Below are 14594 nucleotides of genomic sequence, written 5' to 3' on the forward strand. Positions count from 1 at the left end.
ACACAACAGATCTAAATGTGTGAATAACGCACCATATTTTTACCTAAAGGAATAATTCAATTTTTGGACCTTATGCACAAGGATTTACGGTACTATATTGCTGTATCTGTGCAATGATTGATCGCTGACCACAATCGCAAAACATAGGATGCAATGTGAATCGAACCCTGGTCACGGCCAAATCCACCACTAGACCACTAGTGATATGAATGAAATCAAAAAAGGCATTCGATGTTATCTCATTACAATATTTTTACTCAGTACAAGAGGCAAATGTTGGAAAATTGAGATAAAAGAAATTTGTCCTTAAAGACGTAAATAATTGCAACGAGGGAAACATCCGTGAAGTGTATCAGATGAAGCATCGGACTTCTAAGGAAATTAAAGTAATTTGTCAATTGAATTTCATGTTGGTATTTTGTTAATAGTGTACGTTGTCAATACATTATTTCAATCATAGCCACTCTTATTCAACAACGTTTGTCACTTACAATGCTTAGTTTTAGTTGAAAAAAGAGAAAAATGTGTTCAGATTTTTAATAAAAAAATATGGGTGCGCAAAGCGGCATTGTGGTTGAGTGGTTAACATGTCCGTGGCACAGTTCTGAGGTCATGGGATCAAATCCAGCTGCCAGCCTTCATGCGAGGAGTTTGCATGTTCTCCCCGTGCTCGCATGGGCATTCCGGTTTCCTCCCTCATTCCAAAGGCCTTCATGTCAGGTTAATCGATCAGTCCAAATTGTCTCTAGGTGTGAATGAGCGAGTGAGTTGTCTGTCAATGTGTGCCCTGCTATTGGCTGGCAAACAGTTAAGGGTGTCCCCTGCCCGCTGCCTGAAGATAGCTGGGATGGCTCCAGCACCCTTGTGACCCTACTGAGGATAAATGGTGCAGATAATGGATGGATGGATAGGGGTGTGCATTATACACGAGTGCTTGTTATTCACCACACACAAAAATATTAACTCCAGTCATATTTGTTGCCCTGCAGCGTTTTCAATATGCAATTTGTGCCGGGAAAAAAGATAGTGAATACCACTTTTGATATAAATCCTTTGTGGGTGAAATTCAAAGTCTGAATGTCAGAATTTTGCTGGGTCGCCAATCAGCCTCTAGCAGATGGACAATCTTTTCTGTAAGATTATTTGGTAATATGGGGAGTGAACAAAAGGCTGTTACAGTGTCGCATGCAAGGAAAGAATAATAGCAATTAAAACTAAACAAAGGCGATACAGTTCCAGACCAGCTCGGTAGCCTAGATGGTAGGGCGCCCGCTCCGAGACTAGGCGGTCGCTGAGTCATACCTAAGACTTACAACATTGGTACCCATTGCCTCCCTGCTTGGCAGTCTATCGAAGGGGACGAGTCACGTCGATAGCTTCGCGTGACAAAATTATTTCTGGTAAATATCATGTTGGCAGCACGGCGGCGCAGTGGTTAGCGCTTGTGTCATGGGAACCTGTCGTGGGTTCAAATCCAGCTCCATACTTTCTGTGCGGAGTTTGTATGTTCTCCCCGTGCTTGTGTGGGTTTCCTCCGGGCACTCCGGTTTCCTCCCACATTCCAAAAACATGCATTTCAGTTGAATTGGCCGGTCCAAATTGTCCCTAGGTGTGAATGAGCGAATGAGTTGTCTGTCCCCGTGTGCCCTGCGATTGGCTGGCAACCAGTTCAGGGTGTCCCCTGCCCACTGCCCGAAGATGGCTGGGATGGGCTCCAGCCCCCCCGCGACCCTAATGAGGATAAGCGGTACGGCTAATGAGATGAGATGAGATGAAATATCATGTTGATGGTTGATACTGGCTGAATAATAATAATAATTAAAAAAAATATTTGCAGGTCCAATTTCAAAATACACAATGGAACAAAACTAAATGGTGAACCAAACAGAAGCATACCAAATGTTAATGGTCAACTTGTCGTGCAGTTTGCCTGAGTTGTCATGGCTTGTGCTGCTTTATGAAATGAAATAAAATGAAATGATCTGCATTTATATAGCGCTTCTCAAGTCAAGACTTCCCAAAGCGCTTTACAGTGTGCTTCATATTTCCCAATAGCGGCCGTGCAGCCATGTAAGGCGCTAACCTGCATATTGGGGGTATTAGGGGTTCAGTGTCTTACCCAAGGACACTTTGACATGGAGGAGCCGGGATTTGAACTGCGATCTCTTGATCCCAAGACGAGCGCTCTACCTCCTGAGCCACTGCCGCATGACCCACTTTGTGCAGAGAATTATTTTTTCATAAAAAATATATCAAAATGTTTATACTTAAACCAACAAGACGCATGAATAAATAGTTTCTGCAGGTTATTAATTCACCCATTCACTTTTAAAAGGTGTTTGTTTTAGTTCCAACATGTATTACTACTATGCAGAATATCTAAACAAAGTTTTTGTTGTTGTTGTTGTTTATTCTCTGTTAATATTGCACACCTGATCTAATAGGATGCTAGTTTGTTGTTTTCATTATTATTACAAATTTGATTGTTGTATAACTATTTTGAACTGTGTTGTCGGCCAATCATTTTGTGGTTCTTTGGTTCGAACATCCTCTAGGGGGGATCTGATTTAGGAAACAAATATATGTAATAAAAAGAAAAGGCTCAAGGAAAGGCATTTAAAACATATTTAGAATTTCTTATCTGATTTTTGGGCCCTCCTCTGTTGTCTTTGCAAGTCAAAAATCTATTGATGTCTTAAGGAAACTTAACTGCAGTGGAGTAAAATTTTTCTATATATCATTTAATCATACATGTATGAATCTATACATATACATTTTTTTATGTTCTCACTTTGTCTGAATGAATATGCAATGTTAATTAACAGTTGTTCTATCTATCTATCTTTGCACCTACCTCGGTCATATCCTTTGAGAGGGGTGACAGACAGCAAAACAAACGCATATGCAAAAACAAAGAAAAGAAAAAAGGAAAAAAATAGAAAAAACACAAAATTATTGACCATGACCAACCCAAATGCCCAAACACCCAAACAAGTTAAACACCTCGGCACCCAAATTGGTCATGCTTTCGTCCCTCCAGATGAAACGGAACACGGCCATGTCACTCTCGTCAGCGTGACACAACACACTGTTCTGTTCAAAAGCAGGGCCCAACATCTTTCACTGGTTTACCCCTGCTGCATCATACAGGTGCCCTGCCCATCCCTTAGAACGCGTCCAAACATTCCACTATCCTTTCACAAGACCTCTCCATTCATTTCTCTCACCAACAAGAGTTCTAACACCATGCTTCAATCGCGGCCTTCCTCTTTGTCTCCTTCCATTTACTTCTGCTCTGGAGGTCCTCTTCAACATTCCATCCTCATCCATCCTCTACATGTGTCCCAACCAACGTAGTACTCTCTTATCCACACGCTTGCTCAGTTCCATTACTATTCCAGTTCTGTCTCTCACAATTTCATGTCTCAATCTATCCAATCCTGTCACTCATAACATACTTCTCAAACACTTCATCTCAAAAACATTTAATTTCTCATTCCTCGTTTTAAATAATGTATTTGAAATTACCAACTCATTTTCCACACGTAACTCAATCAATTTCTTACCACTCTCATTTCTTCCTAGTACTCCATATCTACCAACCACATTTTCAACCATTCCATCACCCTCTCTTGCATTTAGGTCACCTAGTATTACCACTTTCCACCCCTCTTTCGCACTTGCCACACATTCGGACAAATCATTTCAGAACTGCTCCCTCTTCTCAGTTCTTCTTCCTGGACCAAGTCCAAAAACATCCATACGTCTACATCCCACTTTAATCGCACCCACAGCAATCTTGAAGATATCTCTGTCCACTCCAGAAGTGTTCCCTTTGCTTTCTCACTCCACTCCTTCTCTAGCATGTCCACCCGTAACTCCAGACCTTGTACCATACATACCTCCAAGCTGTAATTCACCCTTTCCTTTCATCCTTTTTTCACTCAAGGCTAAGACATCAACCATCCTTTTAGTCATCATCCTTCCGTTCTCCTCTTTCTTCCACTCAGTCGTAATTAACAGTTGTAAACTCACAAATTACGTCAAATCTAAAATGCTACCCTATCACAGAAATTTGCATCAGGTCATGGGTAAATTCAGGTACATTGCGGTATTATTCCTGAAGGTTCTGTTAAAACCTAAATATATTTTAAATTATGGAAACAAACATTTCCTCACAATAACATCAAATAATAAGTGTGTGAAACAAAATCAATATATCAACACGCCTTGTCAAACACAACAAATAGGACAAGGCCTTGTCCCTTTTATTTTGACTTCTAAAGTTATAGTTTCAGGCCACTTTTTTTTTTTTTTTTTTTTTTCAAAGAAAATACATTTAGAAAAAAAATATGTTAGCATACTATTTATTTTACAATTATTTGATTTTTGTTCATTTTTTTAATTTTATTATTAGTACCAGGAAATGAAGTTGAACAAAAGTGTTGTTAATTTTAGTCAAAGAACATTCATGGGAGATGAACACTTGTTATTTTTGTGTGAACGTTCAGACGCGTGGAAGCTAAAAGGGAACATTTGCTCTCAAACACTACTTTGAAAGCAGTTTCAAAAATCTGAAAGTTTTCTTTGGCATATCTGAAATATGATTTTCAATGTTTGGTAGTTCTTGTGCTGTGTGATCGAAATGTGAGTTTATGTTCCTCGCCTCCTTTGCGCTGCTGCATTTTGATCGAGTAACTCGAGTGTATCTCTGTGCGGCAAGTCACTCCCCACAACTTAAGTGCTGCTCCAGGCGGTCCAAGCCTGCAGCCGACACACTCTGCTCTCCTTTGCCTCTTTTGTTGTGCCGCCTGTCACATGACTAAGAGCACCAGGTAAACAAGCAAGCTAGTTTGGCCAGCAGCACACACAGCACAGAAAGACAATCCAGAATAATGATGGGAATTCAGACTCTTCCAAGAGAACTGCCTGGGATCAACAAAAAAAGGGCTCCTAAGCAGCTCTTCAGATTTGGGTGTACCGTGACTACCGTATTTTCTGGAATATACGTCGCTCTGGAGTATAAGTCGCACCAGCCAAAGAATGCCTATCTAAGAAGATAGAACATATATTGTCACGAACCAGGAATGGAGACCATTAGCGTTTTTTTTCTCAGTTTTTATTAGTTGGCGCCAATTAAGTCGTCGCAGGTGCTCTCATTCGGTAATCACGACATATATAAGTCACACCAGAGTATGAGTCACATTTAAGGGGGGGAATTGATTTGATCAAAACCAAAAGCACATATGTTATCTTGAAAGGCAGTTTAAAACAAGAGTACAACAGGCTGAATAAGTTGGTATCGTATACAAAAGTTACATGATTCATATGACTGTTAATTTTAGTAATGATGTATTATATCATTTAGATTACGATAGCATAAATAACATGCTCACCAAACTATCATTTTCACTCCAAATCTCTAAATCCAAATGTTTTTTCATCCTTGGTGTCACTGTCCTGTTAACAATCCGAACAGGTCCACTTTCCGCTTCTACACCGATTACGTCACTCATTGCCACCTCCGCTTTCTGCTTTTTGGCTGCATATTTCACTATTTGCAGTTTGTCGGAATAATATGATTTCCATTCCGATGCTATCTTTGTTCTGTTGTTTTCATAAATTAATAATCATTTTTGAACAAGTAGAAAAGTATCTCGATTAGTAAAAAAAGTTGGTGTCATTTCCCCAAGTTAAATAGTTTCAATTTGCTCCAAAACTCATTTCTATCCTCTGTGCAATTTATCTGTTCTTTACTGTTCTATTACGTTTCCCCTAGAAATAGTATACAACTTTTTTTAGTGATGTATGCTAGGGGATGGAGGGAGGGGGATCAGGGGGCATGTTTTGCACAAACTTTAATACAGGCCTAGAGCACCCTCTTGCAGTTAAGCGGGAAAATAACATGTGAAATGATATACCTAATTTGTCAATCTTTTCACTGATAAGTCTCACCGGAATATAAATTGCTATAACCGAGATTTATAGTCTGGAAAATATGGTACTATTAAACAATCAGAGAACATGAACATGGCATTATTTTAATTGGTTCTCAGGTGCCTGTTGAGGTAAGAAACAAAACATTCTGCTTTGGAACAACTAATATACCACATTTTCTGCTCTAAAAGGGGATACATGATATATTTTCAGAACCAGTCTGCAGGCCACTCATGTGATCTTAGGGTGAAAGCAGGAGTCAGTGATAACCACATTGGAGACCCCCCATTTAATGTGTGTTTCTTTTACATTTTCCTCAAATGTTACCTGAGTTTTACCAGCATAGCAACTGCATCCTGTGCTATACTGGAATCCTCTTTGAACAGGTAGAGCAAGTAATCCAGTTTAATGGTGACATACTGAAGCAGAACCGATTGTGTCAGATCCGCTCAATGAACGTGTCACATTTTACTCTCAACTTGCAAATTACGCACATTAATTAGGCCTGCCAGCAACCGGTCATTGCACCATAATCACCATCATCTATGATTCCTTGCAATTCTAGCGATGTAACGCTAATAAGATGTGATAAGTAATTTAATCAAACGGAGACAAAATCCCTGAATACCAGGGCCAAATGCGAAACACTGGATTACTGTATTACTGTAGTACAGAGCGCACTTGATTAAAAGCCGCATGCTCAGATGTAAGAACTTAATTCGATTTGTCATAGTACGAGTCACAGCGGAATTTAAACTACATCCTGAAATGTCAGAACTAAACTCAATCTATGTTGGGGACACTAGGAACAATTAGTACAGTGGTACCTATTTGTGCAAGCAACTCAATCATTTCGGTATATGAGTTTTGTTTAGAATAAAAAAACGTGTTCCATATATATATATATATATATACAAATATAGAAATCAGAAAATCTAGGTTATGAGCATTACCAGAGGCTAACACTAGAGACCAATAGAGGCTGCTCGTGATTTCTCGTGACTGCTCACTGCCAGCATCAGCTTGTCCAGTTTGCGCATGCAGGTGAATTAAAAAGTGCTGTAAATTGTCCTTGTGTGTATGTTTATTATAAGTTACAGTTGCTTTAAATTTAAGTGCACTGTAAATACTTATGTATCATCAATATTCTCTCAATCTCATACCTGTCAACCTAAACAATTGTTCCCGTTATCAATTATGGCATATCTTCCATATTGAGCGATAATAAACCTAACAAGCGAAACATAATATGTCTTTCTTTTTTTGTAACTTTCTTTTTCTATAGTCCCTTATCTCTCTCATTTTCTTCTTTTCTGTTCTTTCTCCCTCCATTTTCTCTCTCTCTCTCTCTCTTTCTCTCTCTCTTTCTCTCTTTGTCTTAATTATCTTTGGCTCTCTTATTCCGTCTTTGTTTTCTTCTGTTTCTCTCTGCCGACCTTCCTCCTTTTCTCTTTTTGCGTCTTTCTTGTCATTTCCTCCTATCTCTCCTCCTATCTTATTTCTTTCTATCTTCCTTTCTTTCTTACTTTCTTTCTTTTTTATCACTCTTTCTTTTTCTCTCTTGACAAAACTCCGATCACTACTTTCTTTTTTTTTCTCCTTTTGTCAGGACCGGAACGGAAACATGACCAATTGCGTGACGTTTATCACAAGTTTTATTGAAAGAGAGAGGAAGGGCTGCGCCCACGATCCGGTGTTCACTGGGCGTGGGAAGCAAGTCGCTCTCGTACTTGGATTGTGATCCGAACACAGAAGTGGATCTTCAGTAGCAAGCAATGGCGATATCAGGGGTGGAAAACTGGTCGGTAGCCGGGACTGGGAGAGCAAGACGTGGTCGGGATCAAAACAGGTTGTAGCGGGAGACAAACAGGAGAAAAAAACAGAACAGGCGTGAGTCAAGGTCGAAAAAAAGCTTGCCTAGAATACACGAAGGTTCGCAGACAGACTGACAACAGAGGATTGAAAGGACTGGGTTCCAAAAATGACGGGGACCCAATCGGCAGTTGGGGCCTAATAAGCGTGCACAGCTGAGTCACATCAGTAACACCTTTCTGTCTGTCTTCCTTTCTTTCTTTCTTTCTTTCTTTCTCTCTTTCTTTCTTTCTTTCTTTTTTTCTTTCTTTCTTTCTTTCTCTCTCTCTCTTGACAAAACTCCCAATACTACTGATAAGGAATCTATTATCGCTGAGATTAAACATAACAAATACTATCCAAAATGTTAGATTACTTAAAGGCGACATGAAAACAAGAAGAAATTAAAATGAGCGAGTGGTAAAGTCGCTAGCTCCCGTGGCCCTATCACTTCCTCTCCCGTCCAGAGTAACATATGAATTGCATATCACCAGTAATGGGAAAGAAAGTTTTAAGAGCAAGCTAGCAAGATACACAAAGAGACATGTGACCTAGTTTGAAAAGGATGCTCAAACAAAATCTCATCCTTGTTAAGCTGCTTTTATTATAAGAGGAACGGATCTGCAAACAAACAGAAATAGAAACGTAAAAAAACCTGTTTCTAAGGGACAGTGTTTTTAACAATGTCCTTTAATATGTTCACTGTCGTGCACTGTTTATATCATTGCCACTATTGGCCAGTCATATTGGTGCTCTTTGATATCCTACAACCTATAAGGCGGATCTGCTTTTTATGAAATGGGAGATTTCATACAAAAGAAAGGGTTTGGGGTGGGGCTTTCAGAACAGCTATGAATTTCTTATATGATGTTTTTTTTTACATTACTCTCCTGTTCTCCTTGCAAGTTTATATACCAAAGTATAAACGTACAAATTACACTTGAAGAAAAAAAGTCATTTCTTTTTCAGGTTAATTACCAAGAAGAAAAATTAAATACCTTATAAATTCAGAAATAGTTTAAATTGGCCAGTATTTATTTTCTTTTGATTTCTTCTGTTGTTTCCTAACTTTTTTCTTGATTTTTTCCAAATGTCTTTCCCCCATGTTCTCATTTGAAATGCATTTTTTTCTTTTAACTTTTCCTTTCTCTTTATCTTGTTGTCTCTTTTTTACTTTTCATTCCACTTCCCTTTATCTTTATTTTTTCTTCTCTTTCCTCCTTACTTTTTTGTTTTCTTCTTCATTGGACAACTGTGAGTCTCCATAGTTTGTATTATCCGTGTGTTGTAATTTTTTTTTTCTTTCTTTTGGCAATGGTTTTTATTTGCATGACATAATACAGAGACATGTAGTGATTGAATACTATATACTGCCTTTTGAGCTGACCTTTTTTTAGCATATCAGACACGGCTTCAACGGTTCATGAGAATAACAATGTTGAATAATTCCATCAGATTCAGCAATTTTAATCACTTTCACATTTTTAAATTCCGAACTCTTTTGTGACCAACGGCCGCTTCCTTACTGAGTGCATACGGTTCAAAAGTGAAATGAGACTTCATTTCACCATTAGAACATTGTTATCCACACTTGATTTTGGACCTTTTTCCTCCTTCTGAGGTTCTCATTGGTTTGCTTTCATGCATTTTTCATTTTCATGTTCATGCTATATTAAGGCTTCCCTTCAGTCTAGTTTAAATCAAAACAAGTAATTTCATTCCAGATTATCATTTGTGAATATGCTTAGCATTTTCTATTTTTTACCAGCATAAGACCAGGAAAACATTTTAAAGTACTGATAATGAGATAAGATTGAAAGCCTTTTCAAATGTCATCTGTATCACTAGGGGTCTAGTAATAATAATAATAAGTCTAATTTAAGGTGTTGTTCCCGCCGCGATCCGTGTTTGATTCCTATTACGCACAATGATTTAGGATTTTGTTCAGCAACACTTTAGACTGTTATTGCACTCGTTGCCTATAGACAGTGAGTGTATACAATGAGCAACCGTTATACAAACGGTAATTCTTAGTATAGTAATAATTTCATGCACCTTATAGTCCAGTGAGCCTTGTATATAAAATGTATATGACAAAATTATATTTTGGGGGAGCTCCTTATAGTTCAGTGTGCATTATCGTGCAAAAATGTGAATTATATTTGTGATTGAAGCCAATTTTTACTTTTCTCTGGCTCCTAGGTCAATTCTTTTGGGTGAACGGCTCCAACTTTGGGGGCCCTTGGGTGCTGAGTCCTTGGTTGTGGAGTGGCCCAACTCCCTGCAGCCTAGACATGGCTTTGTACCTGAACCCCAAGCAAAGGGGGCATTACACAATATGGCTGATTGAGAGGGACAAGCCTCAAGTCGCTCTCTTCTCAACGGATGCGTTACCTCGTATCACAGGGTGAGTACTGCTCTTGGGTTCGTTTGCAAAGCTGAAACGCAGAGGTGTTGTGTCAATATCGTCAGAGGTCTTTATGTGTTTATCTTGGAAAAGACAACCTTGTGACATAATTGGGCAGATTAAATGCTGCTTCCTATCTTTTTTCTCAAAGTCTATGGCAGGTGATAATTACAATACATTACTTGGCCTTTCTGTGCGTCCTGTTTACATGGCTTGCTTTTAGTTCAAGGTTTTCGATTTCTAGAGACTTTCTTTGGCTGTTTTGGTATTTACTCATCCTGAAGTCCTGTCAAACTTAAGTGCAATGCAAATAAATCAATCACTTGCTCATATAAACTACTCTATGTATCGATTTGAATTGTCTCTATTGTTATTGATAACAATAAGTGAAAGAACAAGGCTGTTATTGTCAAATTGACACATTGAAATGATGTCACAGCCAATCAGATTTAAGTAGGTTATGTGGCCATGCAAACTTCCGGTTGTAACAGCCAATATAAATTAAGTAAGTCACAAAATTCAAAACACCTTTAGAGAGTAAAACAAGATAAATGAATGTCAGGATAGTTGAGGAAAAAATGGTTTTAAGCTGAAAGCTACATTTTGTCACTGATTTGATATGCATTTCCAAAATGACAACTTATTATGTCATTACTATGTTGTTACTAAGTTATTACCTAGTTGTAATTGTTAGAAGATGAGTTAAAATAGGTTGAGAAAACTCTGGGCATATTTTTTTTACTGCTGACGGATCTGGGCCTGAGTTTGGGTCGTGGCAAAGTTGACATGAGTCGATTCCTTGATTTTGTCACTTCAGTTATTTTTCTGTTTTCCTCTTCACCTGCCCCCTTGGACTGTACCCTGGAGAATGCTCTAGACCAGTCCTGATGATCTTGCAACTGACCTTACCACTGCAGTTTTCATCTGCGCACAGTTGCCAACAATTCCTAGTATGGTCCAGTGTGCCCTCTGATGGTGTTGCGTACTGTTTTGTTTGTCATATGGGTTAAGTAGCTGATGCATTGAAGCTTCCTTTAGCATCGTATCCCCAGGGCCAGGAATTTATATTCCAATGTTGCTGTGAGAGTCCATGTCTCACAAGCGTAGAGGAAGATGAAAATAACCAGTGCTTGCATGAGTCAGATATTTTATTTCACTGCAACATTCTAGTCCCTTTAGATGGGTTTAACCACTTTTCGTTCCTCTAAAACTCGGCTAAAATCCAGAGCCAAGATGTACACAAAGTAACTTGAATGTTATTTTTGAACCGTTTGGAGAATATGGACTGAACAGACTAAACCTTTAACCTTCCTTTAATAAACATATTTTACTTTTGTATTCTGTGGAAACCAGCTGAAGAAGAGAAAAGGAGCATGAGACGATGTGGTGTGGTAGTGAAGGTAGTAGTAGTGGTGATGGCAGTAGTGCCGGTAGATTTAGTAGATTTGGTAGTAGTGGTTGTGGTAGTAGTAGTGGTGGTCATGGTATTAGTAGTGGTGGTGGTGTTGGTGTTAGTTTAGGTAGTAGTAGTTGTGGGGTAGTTGTGGTAGGAGTAGTGGTGTTTGTGGTATTAGTAGTGGTATCAGTAGTAGCGTTGGTAGATGTAGTCGTGATGGTGATAGTGGTAGTGGTGGTAGTAGTGGAGATAGTTGTGATCATCGTGGTAGTGTTGGTTTAGTAGTAGTAGTAGTAGTAGTAGTTCCTCCTCTAAAAAAACTAATTAACACATCATATCGTTGGCAGGCTAAATTTCCCCCTTATATTGCACAATTGGTGACCCGGTTGTATTAGCACGACGTTAATTTGCTTTCAAGGTCTAAACCTATTTCCTCCAGCCAGATTCACGACTCTGTAATCTTGCATTGATGTCATAGTCATGACTACGTACGGCCTTCATATGACTATACGTATGGGCTCATACCCTTCGGCGTGCAAAGCAGGGCACGCTTTTTGCTTGTGTGACATGTCAGATTGTGTTTCTGCATGCGCTCATTTGTAGTCAAAATGTATCATCCGCCCACACTAGGTCTTTCTCTGCGTTTTGGAGGCAAATTGACACAAAGTGTTTCAGGAATGGAGGCGGTTGGTTGCTGAATTCTTGCAAAAAGAGGCTACAGAACTCAAGAGGCACATCAACAGTGTTCAATTTAGTAATAGCCAACCAGTGCACTTGCGTTTCAATGACATTTAATGCTAGCTTAGTTGGAAGCAGGCCATCCTTTTTGCCTGGAAAGCAGATAGTTGGGGACGATTTAGATGTTCTTAAAACAAGCACGGTCACAACTTTATTGTGGATGGTGACGTTATTAATCGAATTATGAAGCAATTCGTACAAATTATAAAAAAACTTCACAATCAAGTAACAGTATTTTACAACTGTGGGGTATTTAATATTAGAGGTAAATTGTGTATTGTTTTGCGACTAGTTGTATAAAAAAAACCATTCATTAAAAAGAACATTACTTTTTTAGATAATAAACAAAAAACATGATCTATCATATCAGAATTTTATATTCACACAGGTTATTTATTTAGCTGACATAACTTTCAGACAACTTGCTTCTCCTGGTAGCCCGCCTCCTCTTTTGTTCTCCTTGCAAGCCCGACTAACAAACGAGTTAGGTTCCGGACAATTTTGTAAGTTGAATTTGTTCGAAAGTTGCTTCAGTGCTATATTTTGTTTGTTTGTGGTTTATATTAGTATGTTTAAGGCTTGTATAAGTAACTTGTATTGTTTTTTAACTAAAAATTAAACATTTAATAAAATAATATGCTCTATAAAGATAGATGAAGTGAGGTTTACTTACTTTTACTTTTTTTACTTGCGCTTCAACAGGTCCTCCTCCGTGGTAAAAAGTGGCAGAAATAAAGCGTTCCGACCATTTTCTCAAATGCATCAAGCTTTCTTATTCCACTTTTGTTTCATAAGAAATGGCTCGCCTCTTCCTTACACTTTACATCAACCATATTGAATGGATGCACAAGTTATTAAACAATAAAAATGTCAAAGTTCTTACACCGTAGCGATACCGTACATGCTGTTATGATTACACACGAACCAGGAAGTAGAAGCCGGACTTCTTCTTTGGTGTGGATAATGGGTGACCTCTCACAGTAGGAAGTAGAACTACAGTACAGAAAAAAGGTGCACACAAAACAAAATCCAACTTACAGCAATGACTGGATATTTTTTGACATCCCGAAAAAATGATTGTATCTGCCAGAATCCGTAAGTCGAATGTACGCAAGTCTGTATCATGCCAATGTACTATTTAGCCACGCCTCACCCCAAGGGATAAAACACATATTCATTCAAAAAACAATTTTGACTTAAATGAGAAGCAATCACACATGAACTATCATCCAAATTTGCATTTACTTATATCATGAGCCACTTCTAGAGGTAGCTTACATAATTATCAGCCTTGCTTCCATCACAGGTACCACGAAAAAACAAAAACATTGCAAAAGGATGGGTAAAAAAACAAGAAGTAATATAGTGTGGTTAGGTCACTTTGAGTCTCCGTAGTTTTTATTCCCCCTTGTGCTTTTTGCCTCTTGTTTTCAGTTGTACAACACATTACAGTGACATCTAGAGGTCAAAAGTTAAACACTGTCCCTTTAAGACAATTTCAGAAAACTATCAGTGCAATTTTTTATCACTGACAGTTTTGCAACTGATGGGGAGAGTCATCCTGTTGTATAAACCAATTGCTTTAATGACAAATAATGAGAAGCAATTCAATTCATATCAAATGTGCGCATTACAACTGTTGGCATTAAGCTGTGTTGTAAATAATCGCTTGTGATTGAATCATGCAAATCTGTTTTTCCATGACGCGTTCAGACTTTAAAATAAGTATATTTACATAATTATAGTTTGCTTGAACTAATAATAACACAACATTTCTACACAGATTCCATTCAAGGTGAACAGGAGAAAGATGGATGTATCATCATTGAATCTTGAGAAAGTGTCAAGGATCTAGAATGTTTTTTCTAGATTGGATTTCAAGAATACGACCGTACACTAAAAGTGTGCTTTATACTGGTGTGGCACAACATCGGTACATTCAGGGTAAAAATCAGAAGAAAACACCGCAAACATACCTTAGGTCAAACAGTTTGGTGTCACCTTGGGTAACTTTAGGAAATTGGTCGTTTTTGGAATGGAAGCGTGACATATACGCCATAATCCCTTCAACCTGCATGTCCAGTGCTCCCAGGCAGGCTTTAAAATATAGATTTCGAAAATGGGGCTAAAAGTTCCCCTTTCGTGTCTTTTGAGGATCTGTGAAGGACTCTTGTCCGCCTATGCATTTTTACATAGGCAGACATGGTTTGCTGGGTACAAAATTCCCCTTGAAATGAACTATTGTTTGCACTTGTTTAGTATGTT

At 38.5% G+C, this 14594-nt stretch overlaps 1 protein-coding gene across 1 annotated transcript in view; it reads left to right on the top strand.

Moving 5' to 3' along the window:
• The window catches only part of LOC148351372 (ALK tyrosine kinase receptor-like), a 569914-nt gene that overhangs the window by 279373 nt on the left and 275947 nt on the right, over positions 1-14594 (top strand). Inside the window, 1 exon segment of the mRNA XM_088354005.1 lies at positions 9991-10195. Within this exon segment, the coding sequence (XP_088210131.1) occupies positions 9991-10195 (205 nt within the window).

Source organism: Urocampus carinirostris, chromosome 15 (genome assembly GCF_059441175.1).
Source record: "Urocampus carinirostris isolate Australia breed hairy pipefish chromosome 15, RoL_Ucar_1.0, whole genome shotgun sequence".
In the NCBI taxonomy this organism is placed as follows: Eukaryota; Metazoa; Chordata; class Actinopteri; order Syngnathiformes; family Syngnathidae; genus Urocampus; species Urocampus carinirostris.